We start from the raw sequence: 27660 nt of genomic DNA on the forward strand, positions 1-27660 counted from the left end.
ACTATGACCTGTTATTTGAGGCCAGGTGGGGATTTTCCAATAGTGTCACCATGTTGGTGTTCAAAAATTCTTGGATTTTGGAGCATTTTGAACTTCAAGTTTTCAGATTAGGGGTGTTCAGCACCACATGTGTAAAATATACAGGTAAAATATTTAATTATATAAAAATCTTATAACATGGATAAGAAAAAGATTGAGTAATCAAAATAAATGAACAAGGAATACAAATAACACAAGATTGAATTAAAACATAAAAACCTGCAAACTTATTATAAATTTGAAAGTAAATTAAAATGATTGCAATGGTATATAAGTAAAAGTATGTATATCTTTTTTAAAAATTATGTATACCATATGTTTATAACTATATTAAAAATATACTAAAGAAAGAAGGAAATAGTTAAAGTTTTGTGTGGAAAAATTGTCATATTTTTTATTCAATATTTTAAAATTTCTATATAATTTTCCATTATAAAATTGTCTTTGCTGAGCATAAAGATATCTTTAAGTTAGATGATACATCACCAGAAAATTAAAATAGGAAAAAATTTTCAAATTTTCATAAGGACATAGTTATTTTTAAGGATAAAAAATATATGTTAAGCTGATATGCAGAAGACATATGTATACTGATATACTATAAGCACATATACAAAAATAATGGGAAAATGACCTTATAAGAGTAGCAAATACTTATAAAACTATTGATGAGGAAATGAAGTTAATCATAAGAACATAAGCTTAGTATTCAAAATTTTAAAATTCTGCACAAATATTACTATGACTCCCCTTTTTCAAAAGGTATACTCAAAGCTTCTTTTCAAATATGCATGTTTGTTCATTTTTTAATTCAAGGGCCTTTTTGTCTCTATGTAAGTCAAAATAATTTTTGTAAAGGTTTTAGGAAAAGAATTTGAGTTGTATTTGTGTATTAAAAAAATCAACTTGATATAGCAAATTAGCAGGAAGCTGCGTGACAGCTTCATTGAAGCACCCTCACCTACTTCAGCAAGTGAAAAACAAAGTCATATTTGAAAATGCTTTAAGCTTGTAGTTTTATTTTCCAATACCCAGTGTTTGGTTCTTAGGGTGATTTTACCTTTATCAGTATTAATAGTATTGCCTTTATCACAGACTTCTCACCACCCCTAAGTATAAGAAAAGGAATAACTTTTAAATTTATTCATTTATGGACTACGCATACAACATATACATGATCCTGACGTCAAATCATCTTTTAAATCATACACACTGTTAATTGTTACATAAAATAAATGTTCATAGCACATCAGCACATTGGGTTTGAGGTCTTAGGGTTCATCTGAATAAGAAAGAAGTTTCCATCTCATGGTTGTATCAACTTCTTCATCAACATTTCCCAGTTCTGGCCTACTAAAAAGTTCCAGGAATACCTAAAGAGGAGACAAGGAGAAAAGGTAATTATCAGATTATGAACTGTCTTCCAAATAATCAGAAAAAAACACATGTTGCTTGCATGTGAAATTCATAGGAATGAGAGAAATTCAAGTGGTAGACTCACCTTTTCCAGTGTGCACTGAGAGAGGCTATATTCCTCCAGGTTAAAGTTATGTTTAACTGGTGGGAAAAAAAACTAGATATAGATGCTGGCATTTTATTACCAGGATTTGTTCCAAGTTATATGAACTAAATCTTCAAATTATTAATATAACTAGATAAACCAAATAGACAAATAATTTGCAGAAGGATGATATAATGAGCATCATAAGTAGTTAATATAAGTGCATACTAAATTCATCTTGATATTAGGATTTTTTCAAACCTTGTCTGATAATATGTGTTGTGATATTAGCATATGTGTTTGGGGAATTACAAATGTTCCTTTACTGACATATCCTTAATACATGAAGAAGATTTTATTCTTGTTTCCCACCCATCTCGTACTCCCCTTAGTAGGTTCACCTGCCTCACCAGGTCTCTGCTAGTCTTCTCCACCACAAACTCTAAATGGCATCTGTCACTGGATTCATATATTCACATGTTCATGGTTTATCAAGTACAGCCTAAGAATCTCCTACATGAAAGGCACTCTCAGATGCCAGAAACAGAACAATAAAGAAACAGGCAAAACCCTCTGCCTTTGTATTTGCATCTTAGTGGGGATAATATGGGCATTAATCCATGAACCCTTAAGTATATAACAGAGTAAATGGTTATAGTGGCTCTAGAGAAAAAAGAAAACAGATAAATAAAATAGGGTGTGCTGGGCACTTTTTTTAATAGGATGTTCAGGAAGGTCACAGAAATAAGGTGATCGTTGAGCAGAAACCAGAAACAGTGGAGAAGCAGCTTGGATATTTAGTAAGAATTCCATAATACTAAGTCCTGAGGCAGGAACACTATGTCTGGCAGCATTTAGGAAGAGCCAGGAAGTCCATTGTCTGGAGTGAAAGGAGCACAGCAGAGATTTCTATTATCTCAAACACAATGAACCAGGCACAGTTCTAGGTACTCGAAATTAACTTCTTGAATACTCTGAACAACGTGGCAAAGAGGGCACTGATGTTATTCCTCATTGTTGAGATGAGCCATCTAGACAGGCAGTTATCAAGCAATTTTTACCTAATGTCTCTTGGGTAGTAAGCAACAGCAGTGGCATGGGAACCAATAAGACTGGCTCTGGATTCTGAACTCTTCACCACTATGTTGTGCTGAGAAGTTACACCACACTGGCCTGCTGCTGAGAATGACCCACTTGAAAGCAGAAAAATGATAGCAAGTAGCAAGAAAAATTATGCTCAGTCAGGGAATGGCCTGAGCTATCATTCAAAGCCACAGGAAGGCTGAGAACACCAGCACAGATATGAGGTGGTTGATGGACAAGTGGAAGGTTTCTCTATTGCTTTCCTTTTATTAGTGAAATATAAAACAAGGACATCAACTGAGGGAGGAAAGTGAGAAGGAGGTGGATATGGAAGGAGAAGAGGGGTGAAGCACTCATTAGGACACATGTGTATAAGTAGGAAAAGCAAGCCACACCAAAGGGCTTTATGAGGGTAATGTTGTGGAGGCCCTGTAAGAATGGTCAAGCATGGCTGTGTGTTTTCACGCAGTTTCCCTTCCTGCACTGGAGATTAACCTCCTTCCAGACAGCTGGATTAATTATTGGTATGATTTGATTGTGAGGGATCCCCTGAAAAACTCATGTGGAAATGCAGAAATATTTCAAGGTGAAATGATTATAAAAGATATAACCTAAACAGTGGATTAATTCATTTGATGGATTATTCACTTGAATGGATTGCTGGGTGGTAATTGTAGTCAGGTAGGGTGTGGCCAGAGGAAGTAGGTCACTAGGGGTGTGCCATTGGAGACTATATCTATCCCTGGCTCCTTGCTTTTTGTATTTGCTTCTGGGCTGACACAAGTTGACAGCCCTCCTCCATCAAGCCCTTCCACCATGATGTTCTGCCTCACTGTAGTCCCAGAGTAATGGAATTGGCCCATCATGAACTGAACCTCTGAAACGGTGACCTCAGAATTGAAAATTTCTTCCACTAAATTGTTATTGTGAGGTATTTTGGTCACAGCTATGAAAAAGTGACTAACACACCTATCATCATCTACAATTACCATTCTTAAAAATCATGCCCTGCTGGGTCTGTTTAAAAAATATATCATACAACCAATCATCTCCAACTAAATTACTGTCCAAGTATGAATTGATCCTTCAAGACATTTGTTTAAATATGGTCATTCTTACCTGTTTCTAATTTGTAAAAGGCCTGAGATAGAGGGTAAACATCTGCTATGGGCAGCTTAAAGGTCAACAAGGAAGAAAACCTGGGAACAGGAAAATGTCATCTTCAACTCAGAATCTCCATTGAGAAGAAAGACAAGCATCAAAATAAATACTGCTATTATCACTAATTTCCTTTTTTAAAACAACAATTTTCTTTTTAAAATAAAAATGATCATTTATCATTCATCAATGGAAAAATTTCATCATTTTTGGTACCTTGCTTTTGTAGATTGTTCTAGTAATGATCTGGCATAGTTACATATTATGATGAGTTTACCCAAACTGTTACCTTGTTGCAAAGAAATATTCTAAACTTTTCCCTTTGATGAGTTTCAATTATATCGATAATAATCTCAAATGAAAGTTCAGACTTGTCACCAGAAAGCTAACTTGTAAAGAGAGATTGAAGCTGGGAGAAAGGGACATAAAAGATCTGAAGACTTCACTGGCCTCAAAGGAACAGTCAGAATTGATTTGGGACATCTTGTTTCCATGTACTACTTCTGGTTGCACAATCTCATGCCCTCTTCTCAGCTCTTTCCCAAATACGAGGTTGGTGCTCCCACATTGCCCAAAGGTTGACCACACCCACAGGACAGGCTCCCTACAGACCAGTCCCTGCTCCTTCCATCTTACCATCCATGGTCTTCCCATGTATATCAAAACCTCTTATCTAATCTATGACACCAAAATTCTAAGAACATGACTGAGTTACATGCCCTGAAGCATACCTTAGATAGTCAATTACATTTTCACTTTGCTAAAATAAAAATAGCAATTTTTATATCCTGTTTCTTTGATGTACTTGTCTTAAAATCAGCTCCCACTCAATCTTTTTGTTCTCCCCCAATCTCATTCGCGCGCGCGCGCGCGCGCGCACACACACACACACACACACACACACACACACACAGACTCCTTTTCTTCATATGAAAGCATGAAAATTCCATCAAAGGGAGATTCTTTATCTTGATTGCAGTTTCTTTTATATTGTGAAGGGGTACAGGACAAGTCCCAAGCCTTTTCTAATAAGGAAGAGTCAACAAATCCTTTCCTGAGGTCCCTAACTATGATTTGAAGTGAAATCACAATGAAGTTCTCCCAGAGCAAAAAAGAAGCCTGAGGGTAAAGCCCACACCTTTCTCCAAAGTCAGAACCCTTTTCACCTTTCCTGTTGTGCAGCCTGAGGGAAAAGATTCAGAATCTCGGTGTGGACCAAAGGTACTTGAGAAGGCTCCTTCACTTTGAGTTCTAGAATGTAATCTTTGCCAAATTTTCTTTTCAAGTGTTGGATGGAACCAATGCATCTATGGGTAAGAAGGAGAACATGTTGGAAAAAACACTACCACTAACATTTGGATGCAATTCTTCAATTTCCAAGGTAGTGGAAAGGGAAAGGAAAGGCTCCAGCTGCTCACTGCAGTTCTGCCCTTTCCACAGGGATTCTGTGTTAGGTGTCAAGTGCAGGCTCTGGAGTGACACCCACCTCAGCCTTCCAGACACCATGATGGCCACACGGTCACACAGAGCCTCAGCCTCGGCCAGGTAGTGTGTGGTGAAGAGGACACTCTTCTCAGTGCTCTTAACAGCTGCCTGGATTGCCTGCCTGAAGTGAGCCAAGACAAAGTTTAAAATAAAATTACAGAAAAACAGTGAGCGAGTGAGCGCGCGAGAGAGACAACGCGCAAAACGGAGAAATTTCATAGATAAGTTTTTAAATCTAATTTAAAAATATCCTAATTAAAAAATATCAGGGAAAAGTGAATACTATGTTTTGATAACCTAAAGAAAAGTTTTTAATATTTTTAAATATGCTAATAGTGTTGTTATACCTTTTAAAAATAATTTAATAATTATTATTTATTATTAAATTATAAAATAATTTAAGTAATTCTCTTTATCTTTTGAAGATACTAACTGAAATATTTATAAAAAAAAGGATAAGCTGCCTCATATTTCATTCAAAATAATTGAAGGGTATGGAAAGGAAGTAGGTGAATGTGTTAGTTAAATATCAAGATGGCCTGATATTGTTAACTACTGAAACTCAGTGATGGATATAACAGATTTGTAAATCATTTTATGTACATTTGCATAAAATTTCCATAATAGAGGATTTTTTAAAGTTGGAAAAATATTGGATAGTCACAAATATGAAACTGTTCTGAAGGTTTTATTAATCCAGAGAGTAACTCATAGAAAATAAAGTAAGAAGAGGAAAAGACTGGAAAATTGAATAAACAATTTATAAATTAAAAGGGGAAGAAAGGAGGGGCTGGAGTTGCAGCTCAGCTGTAGAGTGTTTGCCTTGTACGTGTGAGGCACTGGGTTCTATTCTCAGCACCACATATAAATAAGTAAGTAAAATATAGGTCCTTCAACAACTAAAAAGTATTTTTTAAAAAGAGGGAAGAAAGGAAATGATGTCAGTAAATTAACAGTCTCTAGGAAAAGAGAGTAGAAGGAGATAAAGGAAAAAGATAATCTCAAAAATTAAAAGGCACAATTAAAATATATTCCAAATTAAAATACCCCAAACTCCAAAACTCCAACAAAATATTTAGGATCTTTTTAAAGCCTAAAAACTATAAGAATATGATGCAGATTAGGATCACATATTTGCAAACTTTTTTTTTTTGGCTCAATAATAGGAATTATCTTTGGTATGGTTTGAATCTTGAATGTCCCCAAAGGTCCATAGGTTAAAGGCTTTATGCCTAGGGTGGTGCCACTGGGAGGAGGTGGGACCTTTAAGAGATGGGGTGCCTAGTGGGAGTCTTTGTGTCCTTTGGGGCTTGTCTTCCTAAGGAGATTGGGGAACCTCAGCTCCCTTCTTGCTTTCTTGCTTTCTTTGCCCTGGCTTGTGAGGTGAGCAGTTTTGCTCTGTCACACGTTTCCACCATGACGTGCTGCCTTGCCACAGGCACAAAGCAATGGGGCCAAGTGATCATGCATTGAACCTCCAAAGAGATGAGCTAAATAAATCTCTTCTCTTCAAAGGTGATTCTCTCAGGTATTTATTATAATGATAGCTGATGAATAACTAACACATGATCTTTCCATTACTGTGAAAAATACCTAGGAGTATAAAATTAAAAGGAAGACAAGTTTATTTTGGCTCAGTTTCGGAAGTTTCAGTCCATGATCAGTTTTCTCTGTTGCTTTGGGGCCTGTGGCAGGGTGGAATATCATGGATCACATGGCAGCATGTGATAGAGAAAAGCTGATCACTTCAAGGTGGCTGGGAAGGAAGAAGACAGGAGAGGCCAGCATGCCAGTGTCCCATCCAAGGGCATGCCTCCAACGACCAAACTTTCTTCCACTAGGTCACACCACTCAATAGCATCATAGGTTGGTGACCAAGCCTTCAGGGACCACTAGGGGACATTCAAGATCCAAACTATAGCAGCAGATTAGGACACAGTCTCCACTGAATCACAGACCAAGAGATTTGAGGGGATGATTTCCAAGATCAGTTTATAAGCACAACTTCACACAACATTTATACTTATGGCTCTGAGGCCTACGATAATGCTCACCAAATCTGTTGCTGCCCTGTTGGATCTATGCCTGTAGAGGGTTCATCCAGAAGCAAGATGGGTGAATTTCCCAGGATGCTCAGCACAAAACATAGCTGCAATGCAGAGAAACACCCCTGTTTGGCTTCATGCCATGCAAGCCCTGAGAAGAACATCAAATATCACATGTACCTTTTTCGTGGTTCCTGATGCTAATTTCTGCACTGGAACATTTAGCTGCTCATACAGGTTGAAAGCATTCACTAGTCTGATAGAAAACAGGATAAATATATAAGGACAATCAGGAATTTCTGGAAAATGCAAGTCTACGATTCTAACAGAACTGAAGGAACGTATGGCCATACTATTCTTAAAATGCTAAGTCATGCCCAACACTTTAAGTCATGGTAAAGAAAAAAAAACTATTTACTTTGGAACACAATAATTTTCAACTAAAAAAAAAAAGAGTTTTAAAGAAAAATTAGAATTCTAGAAATCTGAATGAGAAACTGAAAATGGATGTTTATTCAGTTTCCAGTTTTTTATTAGAAAAACTGAAATGAATGGTTATTCATGATTTCATTAACTTATTCCTTGGCAATAATTTATGTAATCATTTTTTAAAATTCCCTCTTTCAGGGATGCAGGAAACCACGTCTTGTCCTTCACCCCTGTTCTACCACCAATGCTCTGAAAAGGTGTGAATGCCTTCCCACTCTCCACTCTTTATTAGTGAGTTCATCATCAATGATACAGCTTCCCTGCCTCTTGGCAAAAAGGAATCGCAGGACCTCTCTGTACCGTGAAATGACAATGGCAGCATCCTCTTTCTGCAGCCCTTTCACGGTGGCATACACCTCCAGGTGTTCCTTCATTGTCAGGGTGGGCCACAGCACATTCTCCTGAGGACAGTACCCCAGGAACTTGACCATGCTATCTCCCTGCTGACCCAGAAATGACTTGCATTCCCCAACTCTCAGTTCCACCTACAAAGGTAAAACAGTTTTAAAAAAATGTAGCCTTTTCTCCAGTGGTACAAGTAATCAAAAAACTGACACATGGCTAAAAAATGCCTAAACTGTCAGATCATCCAAGGAATACCCTAGAAATTGCTTCATATTTATTACAGAAAGCATGTACTCTATTAATATAAAATTACATTCTGACATGTAGGGGGCTGGGAGATATAATAAGCCTCAGGGGTTTCCAAGATATTGTGATGAAGAAAAGGTACTTTGTTTCTGGGGACATCCCAACTTCTTTTATAAACCTTTAAATGCCTGGTAAAAGTAATAAAAGAGGGAAAATTAAAATATCCAAAATACAAAGAACTACAGACTTACAATGATATAACCTATATTGATCATGAAATTTCTGTGCTGGGATTGGAAGGCATTTCTTTGCTTCTCAGTACCTGTCCTGCTGTTGGCTTTGTGATCCCAGCTATCATCCTAATAGAAGAACTTTTACCAGCACCATTGGGTCCTAGCAATCCCAAAACTTCACCTGCAAAAAAGAATCAGTTTATTAATAGTGGAAGTGAATTCACAGTTTACATAAACCTGTTTCTTCAATGTAATCACATCTGTGCAGCTGACGGTGTCATTTTATAATTTGTAATATATATGTAATCAATGTTGCCAAAACATTAATTCTTATGATTATATAAAATATTAGCAAAAAGTTTGTGAAGTTGATGTCAATACATTTATCTTTATTCACTGAGACTTCCTATTTCCATTAAAAATGTACCCAAATTGTTTTCTATAGTAGTACAGACATAAATGATTCCTATACCTGGGAATTCAGGGACTCTTCATCCCAAATCCAATCACCCATGCCCAAACTACTATGACCATTCATCCAAGCAGATATAAATTGCCCCCTACTCAAATTCGGGAACAAATAGTAGCCAGCATGTGTATTCTCAAAATATAAATTAAACAATGACACAGGCATGCTAAAAGTACTCCAATTGTAGTCCTTAACTTGGAATGAAATATGAATTTCTTTTTTAAAATTTTTTTTAATTTTAAATTGATTTTTAAAAAATAAATGACAGCAGAGTGCATTACAATTCTTATTACATATACATAGAACAAGTTTTCATATCTGTATTTGTATTAAAGTACGTTCAATTCATGTCTTTATACATGTACTTTGGATAATGATGTCTATCACATTCCACCATCCCTTGTTAACCCCTGCGCCCTCCCTTCCCCTCTCACCCCTCTGCCCTATCTAGAGTTCTTCTATCCCTCCCTACCCCACTATGAATCAGCCTCCTTGAATCAGAGAAAACATTTGGCATCTGTTTTTTGGGGATTGTCTAAGGTCACTTAGTATTATCTTCTCCAACTCGATCCATTTACCTGCAAATGCCATGGTTTTATTATCTTTTATTGCTGAGTAATATTCCATTGTGTATATATGCCACTTTTTTTATCCATTCATCTATTGAAGAGCATCTAGGTTGGTTCCACAGTTTATCTATTGTGAATTGTGCTGCTATAAACATTGATGTGGCTGTGTCCCTATAGTATGCTGTTTTTAAGTCCTTTGTGTATAGATCAAGGAGAGTGATAGCTGAGTCAAATGGTGTTTCTATTCCCAGATTTCCAAGGAATCTTCATACTGCTTTCCATATTGGCTGCACCAATTTGCAGTCCCACCAGCAATGTATAGTGTACCTTTTTCCCCACATCTTCACCAACACTTATTGTTGTTTGTCTTCATAATAACTGCCATTCTGACTGGAATGAGATGATATCTTAGCTCTTGGATAGGCAGAATTAATATTATAAAAATAACCATACTATCAAAAGCACAAAAGTATCTATAGAAATAGAAAAAGCAATCATGAAATTCATTTGGAAATATTGAGACCCAGAATAGAGACCCAGAATAGCTAAAGCAATCCTTAACAGGAAGAGTGAAGCAGGTGGCATCCCTATATCAGAACTTAAACTATACTACAGAGCAATAGTAACAAAGACAGCATGGTATTGGCACCCACCAAAACAGACTGGTAGACCAATGGTACAGAATAGAGGACACAGAGAAGATCCCACAAAATTACAATTATCTTATATTAGACAAAGGTGCCAAAAGCATGCATTGGAGAAAAGATAGCCTCTTCAACAAATGGTGCTGGGAAAACTGGAAATACAGATACAACAAAATGAAATTAAACCCCTATCTCTAACCAGACACAAAATTCAGCTCAAAGTGGATCAAGGACCTAGGAATTAAACCAGAGATTCTGAGTCTAATAGAAGAAAAAGTAGGCCCTAATCTTCATCATGTGGGATTAGGCCCCGATTTCCTCAATAAGACTCCTATAGTGCAAGAATTAAAATCAAGAATCAATAAATGAGATGGATTCAAACTAAAAAGTTTCTTCTCAGCAAAAGAAACAATCTGTGAGGTGAACAAAGAGCCTACATCCTGGGAGCAAATCTTTACCCCTTACACATCAGATAGAGCACTAATCTCTAGGGTATATAAAGAACTCAAAAAGCTAAGCACCAAAAAAACAAATAATCCAATCAACAAATGGGCCAAGGACCTGAACAAACACTTCTCAGAAGAGGAAATACAATCAATCAACAAATATATGAAAAAGTGTTAATCATCTCTAGGAATTAGAGAAATGCAAATAAAAAATATTCTGACTGTTTTTAAAAGCTTATCCCACCCAGCCCCACCCATCCTTTGATTTCCTCCTTTCTATTCTCAGATGCACCCACTGGCCTCTCTGAGACACAAATTCTCCTGATGTGCTGATATGAGTCCCTGCCCTTGAAATTTCTTCTACCTGGGTACTCTTATCTTTTAATGCTCACATGGGCTCACACCTTCTTATCACCAGATCTGGCTTTACTGTCACTGCCCTAATATGTCTTCCCTGACCTTAACCAAACACTGTTCCACATCATTCATGTCATTTAAAATATTTCAGTTTTCCAAATTAACCTACTTGATATCTGATAATTTTCTTTGTAAGTTATTTTATTTATGGATCTTTTGTAGGATGTAAAACTTGCTAGGCTAGAATATTTGCCTATTTTCTCCATAATTATTTTTCCAGATCCTAAAATAATCCCTGGGACACTTAAAAAGTATGTCAGAAAAATGAGTGAATGAAGGGTCTGCAAATTAAACAATGCTGACAGCATAGGTGTTCAGTGGATATTTCTAAATACAAGTGTCATTTAAAAATGTGGTTATTACAAACCTTTTTTCACACAGAAAGAGATATTTCTTGCTGCTATTTTCTTCTTCCTCTTTGAAAAGCAACTTTTCCTCTGGCCTGCATACTCTTTGTGTAGACATCTGGCAATTATAACTGGATTCTAGAAAAGATAACAGCATGATGTGTTGCTATGATCTCCCTGCTGGGACCTTTCATGACTTATATGTCATAGACAAGATCATATTTTGAAAGAGTAATCCATAATGTTTATTACAAATGTAATATGCATTCATTAGCATGAATAGTGTCCTATTTCTAAATAGACTGAGAAAATATGAATTTCATGGAACACAGCTCATGACCTTGCCAGAACAGAGTGGCCAAGCTCATGGAAACATCACAACCTCCAACTCACAGAATGAAAGACTAACCCTTAAAATCTTAATCTCCACTTAGTATTTTATAACAAATCTCACATTAATTATTCAACTCAAGAAGATTTGTTCAGTTTTAAAATGCAAGCACTAATTGTCAAAACTCATTTTCTCAAAAGAAGAATAAAATCATTATGTTTTGTGTTCTTTTATCTTCCAAAGAAGTGTCTGCATATTTAAGGATTAAAAACACACCAAACTCCAAACATTCAAAATGAAAACCAAGATATGGAACTCTAAGTTGGATACTTCTTGGGTATTTCCAGTAACATATGCTTCATTTCTTGCTTTTCTACCTCATTTATGTTTGAAGTGGTCAGGGCACTGGATGCTCTCATTCTTTCTGCTTGAACATCCTCATCTTCATCTTCATCTACATGTGTTTCTGTATTAGGTTGAACATTTCGAATTTGTGGGGAGATTCTGGGGAAAAATTGAAATGTTACATGTGGTTTTCCACTTGTCAAAGACATATCAAAAGTCACTGTTTCAGCCAGATGTGGTGGTGCATGCCTGTAATTCCAGCAGTTCAGGAGGCTGAGGCAGGAGGATTGAGAATTCAAAGCCAACCTCAGCAACTCAACAAGGACTTAAGCAACTCAGCAAGACCCTGTCTCTAAATAAAATATAAAAAAGCACTGGAGACGTGACTCAGTGGTTAAGCACCCCTGAATTCAATCCCTGGTACCAAAAGAAAAAAAAGTCAGTGTCTCTGTAATTTTCCAAGTGTCCTTTCTTTCAATAGACTGGTGGTGATTATAACTGCCAGTGTTTCTTCTGCTTTGCTGAGAACTCCCGTCCCACTAGCCAGAATCCCTCTCTTCCAGTAAGTGGATTTGACCTTTCAAACTCATCAGCAAATACTTCCCCTTCCTCTTGACAATGCAACTCATTCTCAGACCTCTGCTTGCTCTGAGCCCATCTTCATCAGGCCCATTGTCTCAACATCTTTCACTGTTCAGTCTTTCCAGAGTCCCTCCACTTGTGAAATACTATGAACTACTTTGCTAAATCAATTCATCCTACCTAGTCTGTTCAAGAGTGCACATTCTTGGATGGGCTAATGGTGTGTTTGGATGCTCGTCATATTTTTGAGAAACTAAAGTCTCCCTCAGTAGCTTAGAGGCCAAGTTCTCACAGGACTCTGAATTCCTGGCAGTAAATCAGAAATCCATTGATCATAATGCCAAACATCACACTGCTTAGATTGTACACATACATCCATAATCACAAGATGATAGTAATGCCACCATCTAGGAACACTAAAGTATGATATCAAATATGAAATTTAAAATTTCCCAACCTGAAAACAGGATCTTTTCGCATTACTTTCTGTCCACACTTTAGTTCCATGCATCTTAGAATAAACACCAATAGCAAAGCCTGGACATAAGGCTAAGAGACAAGAAAAGAGTTTTATTTAACATCAGTTCAGAAATGTAACTTAAACATTCATGTGAAATTGGTGATGTTTGTCAGGTAACATTGTTGTGAATTCTTATAAGTCAGTGGGCAAACCTAGTTATTCAGTCACAATCTGTCTTAGCTGAACCTGCCTCCTTTGTTCTGCTCACAACCCGCATTCAGTCTGTCAGTAAATTCTGCCTGCTTCATCTTCAAAATGATTTATAAGTCAACTACTTCTCCCCCCTACTGTGTTATTCCTTCCTGGGTCATTATTATTTGTCGTCTGGATAATTACAACATGTTCCCACCTGGTCTCTCTCAGCTCCTCTTCACCTACACATCCCTTCTCACCAGTCACCAGAGCTATTCTTCAATACGTAAGTCTGATTGTACCGCATTGCCTAAGACCCTTCAGACTCCTCCATCACTCAAAGTAGTGTTGGTGTCCTTAGAGTGGCCCAGACTGCTCTGTGTGGCCCCTTCTCCCAACTCTACACTTGCTCCACTGCCTCTGTGACTATCTCTCCTATGACTCTGCCCCTCGCTTGCTCTGCCTAAACCACACTGGCCTCCCAGATGACCCTGGGACAAACAAAGGTCACTCCTGCCATCTCCTGGAATGTTCTTCTCCAAGCCTTTCCTGGCCACCTATCTAACACAGTACGTATAATTTAATTAGCTTATCACCTATATACTTCACCCACATATAAGGTCTCTGAGAACAGGGATGTCTATGTTTTTTTTACACCTAGAGAAGTTTGACACAGAGTATTTAAAGATAGTAGTTTTTTTCAGCCTGAAATTGCTAACATAATCATTTTTCTATTTCATTCTTATTCAACTTTTGTCTTTTCATCTAATTTCAAAAGATTTAATTTATATTGTATCTGTGTTTTTTTACAAGCTTTCTTAAATACAGTGGAAGCAGTAAACAGGAGAAACAAAAATTAATTTTATGTTGAATTCTGGTCTTATACATTCTAGTCATGCATATAAGAAGTAATACTAAGGTTTAAGTTTATATCCAATGTAATTGATTTATCTAAGACTTTATTTGAAACACTTTCAGAGCCAGTATATCCTAGACAAGATCATATAGTTATAGTAAATGACAGCCATTCAAAAGAGTATGTGGTGGGGTAATAAGATCCTCTTACTATTAGGCACACTAGAAGATCAACAGCACTCAGGTGAAATTTGAATTCTTGAAATTCTTCATGGTATTCCTGCGCTCTCTGAAAAGGCCAAAAAAAGGTGTGGGGGCTAAGTGAAAATCATCTCCTTTATAATTTGTACTTAAATAATATGAAATTTCACAAGTTGACTGATTTCTTCATTAAGCTCAATTCCTCTATGCACATTAGAGACAAATTCTCAGCAGAGAAAGGGGGAAGCCTCCTACTCAAGTCTTTCTATTTCTCAATGAGCAGGCAACCTCCTCTCCTCTAATTAAAACAAAACAAAACAAAACAAAAAAAAAAACTCTAGGTTTAAAAAACAAAACATTTGCTTAAATTCCACTGAAGTTATGGCAGAGAGAGATGTAGGCAGTGTGAAAATAGTGTCCCACAAAAGCCTATTCACAGGGTCCCTTCTCCCTACATGGTGAACATTTCCCATCATAATAAATAGCACTATCATGTTATTCTTTCTTCATCAGTCAATTCATTCAGAGAGTAACTCATTCCTCCTAATATGTGATAGATCTAGATTAATGGATTTCCCATTGCTGGTTTCTACTTGTATTTTAAAAGCAAAATGCTTTAAGCAAAGGGCTAAGTATACAGTCAAGAACTCTAGACATCCCTCAGTTGATGGAGAAGTATTTTTGTTCTGATGCCTTTGCTTCCCTCTGCAGAACATGCTTATTCCCTGCCTCACTCCCTGACACATTAACTCTTAATTATCCTTTAGGAATGTATGGGAACATCGAGTCCCCAGAAGAATTCTGACTTTCCAGAGCACATTGCCTGAACTTTGCATGTTCTCCCTTGGCCCTCTGCCCTTCTCCTTTGTAACCTTTAGGTTTGTTGTGTTCACTTTCTAGAAGTTGATCTTTGTCTCCTCTAAACTCTGTGAAAGGAAGGACTATGGGATCTTATTCATCAGGTGTCCTAATGCTTAGCAGAATAGTGTTTGATACCTGTTTTTGAATACCTAGATGGAAGGATGCATGAATTTATCCTCAGAGTGGATAATGAATACCCATTGACCCAGAGAGCTCTTTTAAATCTGATGTTAGATTTCAATAGCATTTAATGGGGCATATATTTTTGCAAGTTGCATAGGAGAAGGATTTTTTTTAACAGCTTTATGAGGATCAATTTTCATGCCATAATATTTACCCATTTTAAGCACACAATTCCAGTATGTTTGTAAGTTTACAAAGCTGTGGAGAATCATACTTCAAGTTTAGAACATTTTAGTCATCCCAGAGAAATACCTCATGGTCATTTTATATCACTTCCAATTCAAACTAATCCACTTTCTATCCTTGTAGATCTTGGAGAAGCACTTCCATAGGCTACATATACATTATCAAGGACACAGATGGTAAGACTTTTTACCTTTGACAGGAAGAGTAGAAATACTTCCAAAGTAGATGATGGAAGTAACACCATGCTGACAATGATCACAGTTATGTTGAAGTCACTGATTAAAATGATGTAAGGCATGACGGTCAAGACCTACAAGGGAAGTCCAAATGTATTACATCAAACACACTCAGCCCATAGACACTTAAGAAATCATTAAGGCATAAAGGCTCTTATCACATATATCAGAATTTCACCATATGCAAACATACTTACATGCCATCACTGTGTCCACTTCCAGAGGAAAAAAAGAGGAGGAGCTTTTGTTAATGAGAATATACATGATTTTTTAACTTCCCAACAGAAAATTTTAATTTTATCTTCGTTAATATGTGTTAATTGCGCATATTAATGTGTTCATTGTGACTTTCTTTTTCTTTTCCATCTTTTTTATTGAACCCAGGATTGAACCCAGGACCCAGGTCTCACTCATGCTAAGTATGTGCTTTACTACTGAGCTATACCTGCAGCCCCAGTGGTATTTGAACATATGAATATGGCATGTACTGCCTAATCAGGAGAATCCCTTATGTTTGGAGCCTTTGAACTCCTCTCTTCTAGATATTCATAAAATACATAATAGATTGTTGTGAACTTTAGTCAACCTACTGAGCTGTGGAACACCATAAGTTATTCTGTTTTGGTCCCTGCTACCCAAACTGCCTTTATTTGCCTTCCCTTTTTTATCCTTTCCAACCTCCAGTAATCACTAATCTACATCCAAAGTAACTATATTTTTAGCTTCTACATATGAGAGAGAACATAATGGCATTTGTTTTTTTGTGTGTGTGTCTGGATAATTTCACTCAACATACTGCCCTCCAAGTTCATTCATTTTGCTGCAAAAAACAAAATTTCATTGTTTTGTTTTTTTGGTTTTTGTTTGTTTGTTTGTTTGTTTTGTTTTGCATCAGGAATTGAACCCAGGGGTGCTTGAACACTGAACCACCCTCCCATCCCTTTTTATTTTGAGACAGAGTCTCACTAATTTGCTTAGGGCCTTGCTAAGTTGCTCAGGCTGGCTTTGAACTTGATATCCTCCTGCCTGAAACTCTCCAGCTGCTGGGATTGTAGGCATTTGCCACCTCATCCACCTATAAAATAGTTTTAATTTGCATTCCCCTGATGGATGATGAGCTTTTCTCTCTCTTTCATTCCTTTTTCTTTCTTTCTTCCTTCCTTCCTTCCTTCCTTCCTTCCTTCCTTCCTTCCTTCCTTTCTTTGGATTTTTGTTGTCTATTTGTATACTTCAGAGAAGTATATGTTCATATCATTTGTCCATTTTTTTATTGGATTACTTGTCATTTTGTTGTGAAATTTTTTGAGTTCCTTATATATTCTGGATATTAATCCAGAATTAATAAAAACATAAAAAAAACAAATGAAGAAACTTCTGCACCACAAAGGGAACAATCAAAAAAGCGAGAAGATGTTTATAGAATATAAAATATTTGCCAACTATTAGTCTCACAAGAAAATTTCTAATAGATGAAGAGATTGAAGATTAAGGGAATATTTAAAATGACCAAATAGACTTCCTGACCCAGTATTCATTTCAACCCAAGATAACAGGATAAAAAGAGGAATGAGCTTTTTAAAGCTAAGGTAACAATAATAATGTGTAAATCCTGTATAAATTGAAAGTTACATGGGCAGTTATTTTAAAAATCCATCTTACCATTTTGCCTCTCACCTAGACTATCACAAAGCTTTGCCACTGTCCTGCCTAATACATTTCGTCCCAATTCCAAGTAAGTGCTTTTTCTGAGATTGTGCATTTTCATAGCAATAGACTCATTTTCTTTTAGAATACTGGTAAATGGGAGAAGAGGATAAAAATAACTTTTTATTTTTCTGTTTTGAGGGTCAATTTATCAGCCAGCAAGTATGTATTAAGCATTAAAACTTCTGCTAGATCTAGTAATGTACGATTTGAATAAAAATTCTAATTTCTAGGGTCACTGAATATTACATAAATGCCAGGAATTAATAAAACCTGAATTACTTACTTTAATCCTTACAATAACTCTATAATGTACTGTTATCTTCTATTTATAAATGAGAAATCTAGGGTTCAGAGATGTTAGAGATAGTCAGACATAAGAGATGTTAGGATTCAAAACCACACAGCAAATACAAGATTGGAGTTCAAAACTCTAGTTGTAAATTTGTAAGTTTTAATGTCTTAGACTTAAACATAAGTTTTCATTTAGAAACAAGTGAGACTAGGATGAGTTTTTGTTTTAGTGTTGCCAGGAAGCCCTATATTGTGAAGTATCTATACACTCAATAGTGTATTTTATATTTCAGGACTTCTATTAAGTATTTCATGAACTCTCTTGAAAGGGTTGTAACTAAATTATTTAGGAACATCACTAACTTGATACCATGAGTTACCTTTGCCCTCCTTTCAACAGTGCAATTTTAAAGTGCAGGTTTAAGTACCCCTTATCTGAAATTCTTGGGACCAGAAATGTTTGGGTTTGGAGCATTTTGGATTTTGAGATTTAACTTCTATTGTTAAGACAAGTTACTTAAGACAAAGATGACTATGTGGGATATTACATTGACAGTTCAGAAATAAATATATCTCTACTATGTATGTATAATAATGTATGTGCACTTACAACATAGAAGCAAAATGACCAGAGGCCACTGTTTTTTCTCCTCTTACGAAAAATAAATGATATCACATATGTCAGGAAGATAAGAGAAGCTGAATAACCAAGTGATACAACAACCTGAAGAAATACAAAAAAATATTAGGATCAAAAAATGAAATATTATCTGAAGAAATAAAATCACATTACAAATATTTTAAAGATATTTTGTTGCACATGAACTTTGCAAGCATTTTTTTGGTTTATGGTAAAATAAAGATGAAATTACCATTATTATAGAAAACTTAATGTTAAAATTCATTATTAATTACCTTAAAAATCTATGTAATATGTTACTTACCATAGCAAATATACCTTGACTTGTAACAGAAATGCCCATTTTGTTTGTTATGCAAACAAAATACATTAAAAGGAGAATTAAATTGAAGAGGTTAACATCCACCACTGCCTGTCCACACCAGTAAGCAGAGGGGTAGAGGCCTGAAATCCACAGCTGAGAACTAGCTTTCTTCTGATGAGAGAACACAGAATATATTTATAGGTTCAAGTAAAATGTAAATAAAAAAGAAATTTATTAGAAGAATTTTTAAGATATATAATCTAACCTTCTAATTTTTAAAAAATAATATGTAGTGTATATAAATACATATAATTATTATGCTATATGTGTGTGTATAAATGTATGTGTGTTTACTATTTGCATACTGTGTATTTATAGTTTACATATTAGTCAGGAAACTGAGGTCTACAGATACAGTTACATAAAAGTGGCCATTTTTAAAATGTGCTTTGTTTTATTTGGTAGGTTTTATTTTATTTATTTTCTATTCACTATTCAGATATTTTCTCAAAGCATTAAGCTCCGGGGCTGGGGATGTGGCTCAAGTGGTAGCACGCTCTCCTAGCACTCGTGAGGCACTGGGTTTGATTCTCAGCACTACGTAAAAATTTTTAAAAAAAGAAAATATTTGTGTCCACCTAAAATATATATATATATATATATATATATATATATTTTTTTTTTTTTTTTAAAGCATTAAGCCCCTTCCAAAGAAATGTTTTGTGACCTGAAGGACATAAATTTTCCTTTGTGTATTCATCTCTCCATAGAGTTACTGGCTCAAGATGATGAAAGCAGTCTTATCTAAAACTAACTTTCATGTTATGTCTGGATTATGAGCATAACTAAATACAAATATAACATAAAATTACATGTACAGAATGCAGAAGGAACCCAAGTTAAATTTGGTCTTCAATTTCAACATCAATGATTTCCTCCTGAATTAGGAAATAATGTAGTCCAAAGATTTTTTTTTTATATAATATTGCTCTTTAAGGGTTTACACCGAGTCAAAAAAAATCATTGCACTTATGCTGTAAATTTGAAGTAAAAAGTATTTTGCATTTTTAAAAGTAAGTTTTTAACTTGCTAGAAATAATGAACAACAATATGATCTGAATTAAAATACAGTTAAGCATTTTTCTCATGGGAAAACATTTTGAACACAGAGCATTAAAAAAAAAACAATTACTTTAAATCCTTGCACTTCCCTACTTTCTCTTACTTTGTGATCAGTGACACTGCTCATGGCGATGTAAGGAGAAAGGCAGCACACAACAAAAAACATGAATGGAGAACCATCCGGCAACCCAGTCCAGACGTACAGATGGTTCTGGAAGCAAAAATGTAATAGTAAATTTTTTCATGAAACATACACTATTAATCAAAGAATATGCTTTTTGAAATATTGAGAAGTCAAAATATAGTTCTAGTTTACAGTCATCCAAGGGGGGGAAGTGATTTCTTATTACTTGATGTGAGGCTTCAACTCTAAGAAAAAGACAAGTCAGAAATGATTTAGGTCTCACTTTTGGGTATACATCCAAAAGAACACAAAGCAGGGTTTTTAAGAGGTACGTGCACACTACGTTGATAGCACCATTACTTCAATAGTCAAGAGATGGAACCATCCCAAATGTCTACCAGTGGATATATGGATAAATAAAACATGGTATATATACATACGATAAAACATTATTCAGCTCTAAAAAGGAAGAATATCTGTAACATGCTGCAACATGGATGAACATGGAGGACATTATGCTATGTGAAATAAATCAGTCAAGAAGAGACAAATATTAAGGTTTTTAAAGTAGTCAAATTCATAGAAATAGAAAGTAGAGTGATGGTACCTCCCCAGGAGCAGGAGAGGAGACAGGAATAGGAACTGTTTGATGGATAGAGAGTTTTACTTCCACCAGACATAAAAGTTCTAGAACTTTATTTCACAACAATGTGAATGTATTTAATAATACTGAACTGTATGTTTTAAAATGGTTATTATGTTCACTTTTATGTTATGTTTTTTACCATGATAAAAAATAGTAATAATTTGTGAATTGTGACTCTTCATTAACAGATAACTCAGGCCTAGGCAACATGTCTTTCTCAGCAAATCACAGATGGGTATGTGAAGTCCTTAGCAATTGGGAGGATACATTCTCTAGCACAGAGCTGAAAAGGAAAGTTGGTGCCAATGAATGCATCTTTGAGGAAATAAAATTTAAATCACTACCCCCAAATCAGTGTCTGTCTGAGACTGGGCCTGTGCCCAAGCAGTATACAGGACTATCTCATGGATAAAATTAGGGAAACAACACAAGTCTGTCTCAGAATAATTTTTCAATTCTCAAATTTTAAGATTTTGGAGTCTGTGTCTATAAATTCCAATTTTTCTCCAGGTGGGAAAATGCATTACTGTCATCATAGGAATGAAAGAGTATGCGACTGGGGGATGGGGTGTGATAAGAGAGTAGCCATGGAATTTAGGTCCATTTTGATCCTGAGCAAATAGGCAAATACATGAGAAAACTGAATAACCAAGAGAGGGTAACTGTCCCTTTCTGCCACCCACTGGTTCCACTTTCAGAAAAGTTCCCTTCAGACACTTCTGTGCTAAACCATCCTGTATTCCCCCTGATCACATTCAACTCGTGGATGCATAGACATTACTCACCTCTCAAATCTATACCATTCCCATTCTCCCCATTATCTACAGAAAATCTGCACTTGAGTGTAACAACCATGCAATGGAGCCAAAATGGAACTCAACACCTTTGTCATAAAGTGAAATTTCCTTTTAACTGGTCTATTTCTAATCCTGCTGATTGGTCTTCTAAACTTTTGGTGTGAAACATTTGGAATCAGTTTCGAGAGATTCTTTTTGGTAACAACCAGAAAACTATAGGATCTCAAATACTTATTGTTTTCTAATAATCATGCAGGGGTTATATGGGGGATCATCATTCAAGAAGAATGATGAAATGGGAAGCCACTGTCACTTCTGGGCTGCAGAGACAAAGGAAGGAGGTGATTAGATTGGAGCTCAGTGTGGAGGGCCCTCTGCTCTTCTGTCTCCAACCATTATTTCCTTAATTGTCTGAAGACAGGCTGTAGCCCAAATCCTGCAAGTGCAGCTCATGGGCATAAGAAACCCTTGCGACAGAGGAACCATGAAGGAATGAATCAGAAAGTATTCCAGCCCAGGACTGGCAAATCCTCATCCATGTTAGTCACTTAACTCACATAGTCAATGGAGTTTCCATTAGTAAATTATGTTAAATTTATAAAATTAAAGGAACATGTAAAAGGCTCCTGATTTCTAATTCAGTGTTTTCTGTCTCTGTCCCCTCCCTAATATCCTTCCTGGAATGTCTCTATGACTTTCCAGCGCATCCCCCAGAAGAATATGACAAAATATTCAGAAGTATTCACTGATGAAATTTCTCTGATAATAACCTAGAAAGAAAAAAAACACATCTTATTTGATTAACATATTTAAAATGTTAGGACACAATAATAATTTTTAGGGCGAGTAGTTAATTATGCATATTTAAACCTTAAAGAGGGCAAACATGGGTTACTTTTCAAATTCTTAATTTCAGGATCACTAAATTCAATATTTACCAGATTAAATGGACTTCTCTCAATTCGAATATACTGTGTATAATTAAGCATCCAAAGTAGCCCATTGCTGATAATATTCATGAGGATAGGAAAACAGTGCAGCCTCTTGGTATTACACACGATTGAAAATCTATAATCCTTAAAATAAACAAAAAACAACATCAATAAGTCTAATTCTAAGTCCTAGAAGAACAAAGGCACAGTTTTTATGTATAAGAAGCTGAAGTGCCACATATTCCAGCAATGTGTCCATCTTCAAGGTTAACAGACTTTCCTGAGCAAAAGTTTCCTCATCTGTGAAAGAGGATACTAAATAGGTCATTACATGATTAATGAGATTATATATAAAAGGCCCTAGCACAGTGGATAGTACAGAGTCAGCATCCATTTCATGCAAATTTTTATTGGTTTTGCTAAATGCCTATGATTTTGTTCCCATTGTGTCTTCACGAGGAGGTTTCAACTTTTGTTGTCTAGGCAGTTCATGATGAGCAAGAATAGGAATTTTATCTCAGTAGGAGATACACATAGAGTTGATAAACCATTCATGTTTACACTGCCAGTGAAGTATTTCCACCCTTTCTAAGACAAGGTTAATGTACTTCATGTTGATGAAAATGCTCATGTGTTCATCAAGAGGTTCAAGTTGTTTAAACATTTGCAGTAAGTATTTAAGATAAAGCAGCTGTCAAAGTTGTTTCCTAAAGTTGGCCGAGTGACTGCATTTTTTCATAATCCATTTAGTTTAGGTAGAGTTTGATGATACATTTTCAAAATATTTTGTTTTAATTTCCTTTATAGCAAGAAACAAAAAGATAACTGTATTTATTTTGGCACCTTGCTTTTACTAAAGTAAGAGGCAAGAGTTCCACTTATGATTAGGATAGATTTTCATCTGGTTCCTTGATTTCTATGGCTCATTCACTTTTTCCTAAATTGAAACACATTAAGATAGCATATAAGGAATACTTTTCTCTCCAACAGTCTGTTTGGATATTATAATATTTTTAGTATACTACAGTATAGTATATGTTTAGTATAGTATGTTTTATCAACATATCATACAGAATGCTAGGTATTAAATTGATTTTCTAAATTCATAATTATATGATAATTTTAACATGTAATAGTTCATTGAGTTTGATCAATATGACTAAATTTAGTTTCTTTCAAATATAAAAAAATTACATACTTTAAGAGGAGAAAAATGTTTCAAAAACACCCATTTTAACATCACAGTTTATTCAATGTGGACTAAAAATGTTTTTCTGAGTCAAAGTTACTATATACTAACTGGGTTGATTTTCTGCAGTTTTTAAGAGTTAAAATATAGCACTTTCTGTGCATTTGTGTGCAGTCATAAAGGCAAAACTCAAGAGACAAACGTACCTTTTGTTTACCAGAAACTATGATAGCACCATTGTATGAGAGGCCTTCAGTGCCATTTCTGTTTTCAAAGTCATCTACTTCCAAAAGTATATTTTGATGCTTCAAAGACTGTATAAAATCTTCAATATTTGATTCTAGTAGGATATCAATAACAAAAGGCCATATAAAGGTGAGTAAATAGATTACAAATGTTTTCCTAGTGAACCCTGTACATAAAGTTGTTACTTACAGCATGCTGTCTCTATAGATATCACAATAATACTGGGCCACAAAAAAGAAATCATTCACTACCATTTTCTATTTAACAAATATTATGCTATGATGAATTAGCTTTTTAATTCCCTTTAATGCAAATTGATGTGTGATCATCAAAATAAAGTAGTTCTATTTCATGACTTTTATTTTAAAAAATACATTTGAACTGGTGATTTGTGGAGATACAATTATTATAGGAGTACATTAGATTGTCCAGCCTGATGATAATACTCTCCTCTCACCTTTATTCTTTGAAGTAATAGAAAATAAACATATAAATGTACATGTATGATACAGAAATATTCTTATTTTATTTAATATATTTGCATATATATTGCACTCCTGTATATGGCATGGATATGTACTTTTTTCTAATTAAATGGAAAATAAGAAGAGGGCCGCTATTGGACCAAAAATTTTAATGTGCTCCTAAAGAATGCAGCAAATGGTATTCTTTGAAAGAGAAAAAAGAGCTGAGGAAACACACAGCCTGGAGCACAAAGAAGCCAATAGCTGCCAAGGTAAAATCAGCTTCCAGGATATCAAAGCTCAGAGGAAATGAGTAGAAGGGGACAGTGTGGGCATGGAAGCCACAGTCAGGGTCCTTAACCAGTTTGCCACACCTGGAGCAAGGTGACCAGTCAGGCCTCTCCTTATGACTCACAGAGCAGGCAATATTGCATCTGTCTCAGGGAGGAGTACTATTTTTACCTTCTAAGAGACAGTATTTCTTAGAGTCAGGCAAGACTTGAAGTAATTCCAACCCACAATCAGGGAAAGATGGAGTGGAAAAAAAGGAAAAGAAGCTTGTTTGCCATATTTTAGCTTGAAATCGGAGTCCATGCTGGGATGCATGGAGGAGGCTCTGGGAATGGACAAATAGGGTCAAACTTCAGGAAAATTCAAAATTCCCAACATAGGAAGGACATATCCATGGAAAACAAGCTTTCCTTGTATCCTGGGACAGCCACACATGCCTCTCCATCTTCACAGCAGGATCCAACCAAACGGGGACCACAGGAAAACATGAACATGCTACCAATAATCACCAGATTTTAAGGAAAGAGGAACACAATGGCACAGAAGTCCCAAACTTAAGGCCCCAAATACCTAACACTGTCTTCAGAGTGACTGGAGAGAAAAAAGATCCTGAGTCAACACTTGTAGTGTTCATAAGTTAAAAAAAAATCTAGATCTTAGAAATTAATGTACAATTAGCAAAATTCATTTTAAGGCAGAGAGGAAATTTATTTTCCAAAACCCAAGTGGAAAATAAGAACAATGAGAAACAGAAATGAAAAGACCATGTTTGTTTAGAGAGGAAATATCTACAACCCTGAATCATAAATACATGTGAAACTGGACTGGGTAAGGAATCCATCAAGAAAGAACTCTGACTCTATATTTATTTTTAACATCTTAAGTAGAAACATATAAACTTCCCCTTTAAGTTAATCAAACACTTAGGAAACAACCAATTACCCAGTCTTTGCCATAATAAAATAAATAGTCTTCCTGAATCCTATTTAAATTAGTAGTAGAGTGTGGGGTGTAGTAGACAGGCCATTTTGCATGTCAATCAGCATGTATCATATTTATCGTATAAGTTAGGCTGCTGTAAAGAAATCTGAAAATGAAGTGGTTCCACCAAGATAAAAGTTTATTTCTCTCTAATTCATAGCTTCAGGTTATCATATAGATAAGTTACTTCTATCAGATTGAATAGTGACCCAGGTGCATTCACACTTGTCCCCATCATGCTTTGATCTCTAAACTCAGAGCAAATATTCACTGTTTTTCATAAAGTACTTCCTATAAATGTATATTTTCTTCTCCTATGATTTGTTTCCTCTAACACATATGCTATTTGATAACAAAAATAACTTCTTTCTGGATGTAAATTTTGTTTTCCTGTTCACCTGTGTTATTGATGATCAAGAGGCTGGTACGAGGTTCCTGAGGAAGTTGTCCAGAAGAGAGGAAATATAATTCTGTTTTAAACTCCCAGTTTGTACTTTCATTTATCATAGAATTTGCTATCCTTTCCATAATCAAAGGAAACAGTGCAATTCCAAAAACCAATATCCTAAACAATAAAGAAAATCACCATATGAATCTATAGCAATTTTATTTCCTCAATAAAACATTCCACAACCACTTGTTGTGTGGCATATCTATAAGGATAATTCCTCCAGGTACAAACATTCTGAGCCTTGTCTCATCGTGTTACCCAGGTCTAAAATGTCAATGCTGCATGAACAGTGGGTCATCCAACTATGAAAACTAAATGCACTTGTATGTATGAACCTGATCAAGAGCTAATCTACAGGTATTCCTGCGGTCAGTAAAATCCAATGCGACATTTACCTTTTCTCCAGCATAAATGCTGGGCATTGTGTTTTAGTTTTAAATTCTCCTCTGGTTTGAGCCTTTTTTGAAACTCCTCGTTTAACAAAATCACAACACTCTGATACTCACAGGGTCAAAAGTGTTTTTCTTCCACGTTTCAGCTTTAAAAAACGGAGCCGTGCTATCGCACAGACTTGCATTCTCCAGAGGCCCATGTCGCTCACAGACTTGTGTACTTCAGGGAGAGAAGAGCAAGCTGGATCCATTTCACTTGGGCTTTCTGAGTCTCTTATCTTGTCTGTTTGTTCAAAATCTATAGGTGCGCGCGCACACACACACACACACACACACACACACATTATTAATGCCATCTTGGGGCATCATAGTAATTTTCTTCTTTAAAGTATTTAAAATTATTTTACTTTTGGTTTCATTGTTATCGTCTTATTGAAAAGAATTATTCAATACAATTATTTACACAAGTTTAAACATAAACTTAATTATATATTAAGTTTATATATCCCCACTCTTCAATATTTTCTTTCTGCAGTTATAATTACCAATGGATATGCATATTAAAACTTTTTAAATAAAAAATATTTTGGAATATTGTGGGTACAATGCAAACAATATAAGAAACATACAATAATATCCAACTTCTATGACCTCAGTGGGAAAACATACTAACTACATACCAAAAGAAGAACTCAGGAAAGGGGTGATTCTGGTATATATAGTTTTTGAAAAGCCAATCTCAATGGTAACAATATTTGAGAACTTAAAAAAAACTTCTCAATAGTAATAGCAAACATTAAAGCCTCAATATTTGCTAGAAAGTTATCAATAATCTAGGATTTTAGGGGGACAGCATCAGCTCTGAAACAACCAAACTTTTATATAAATCCCATAGACATGCCTTACAAGTAGCATGAATTGGAAAAGTCATTTAACTGTTCTTAGTTCTATTTTCCCATCTGTAAGATGGTGTCAATGACACTTGGTGGGAAGTAATACTGTATGTATATGAATGTATATCCATACTTTTATTAAGCTATCGGGCATAGAAGGAGCACCCAGAATGAAAGCTCTTATTGTCAGTTAGATATTCAGGAGTTGAAATTGAGAATTCTCCTTATTTAGACTTTACTGA

General features: G+C 35.5%; 1 protein-coding gene across 9 annotated transcripts in view; it reads right to left on the reverse strand.

Moving 5' to 3' along the window:
- Positions 1–406: 406 nt before the first annotated feature.
- LOC308636445 (ATP-binding cassette sub-family A member 6-like) overlaps positions 407–27660 on the reverse strand; it is a 54136-nt gene continuing 26882 nt past the window's right edge. For 4 of the 9 annotated variants that reach the window (XM_081271916.1, XM_081271919.1, XM_081271920.1 and 1 more), the window contains 21 exons: positions 26640–26823; positions 26081–26247; positions 23907–24040; positions 22518–22655; positions 20116–20223; positions 18891–19061; positions 18557–18670; positions 15903–16022; positions 14493–14570; positions 13232–13323; positions 12225–12351; positions 11537–11654; positions 8714–8805; positions 8101–8285; positions 7492–7567; positions 7321–7415; positions 5268–5387; positions 4948–5088; positions 3743–3822; positions 1541–1596; positions 407–1412 (listed from right to left, as the gene is read on the reverse strand). In XM_081271916.1, coding sequence (XP_081128042.1) covers positions 1311–1412; positions 1541–1596; positions 3743–3822; positions 4948–5088; positions 5268–5387; positions 7321–7415; positions 7492–7567; positions 8101–8285; positions 8714–8805; positions 11537–11654; positions 12225–12351; positions 13232–13323; positions 14493–14570; positions 15903–16022; positions 18557–18670; positions 18891–19061; positions 20116–20223; positions 22518–22655; positions 23907–24040; positions 26081–26247; positions 26640–26823 — 2498 coding nt within the window. In that variant the 3' untranslated portion in view covers positions 407–1310. Of the gene's footprint in view, positions 1413–1539; positions 1597–3742; positions 3823–4919; positions 5089–5267; positions 5388–7320; positions 7416–7491; positions 7568–8100; positions 8286–8642; positions 8808–11536; positions 11655–12224; positions 12352–13231; positions 13324–14492; positions 14571–15902; positions 16023–18556; positions 18671–18890; positions 19062–20115; positions 20224–22517; positions 22656–23906; positions 24041–26080; positions 26248–26639; positions 26824–27660 lie in introns of those variants that run through there. The other 5 variants (XR_014019415.1, XR_014019416.1, XM_081271917.1 and 2 more) reach the window with 5 other exon arrangements.

This window comes from Spermophilus citellus (assembly GCF_964194105.1).
Source record: "Spermophilus citellus genome assembly, chromosome: 17".
NCBI classification, from domain to species: domain Eukaryota; kingdom Metazoa; phylum Chordata; class Mammalia; order Rodentia; family Sciuridae; genus Spermophilus; species Spermophilus citellus.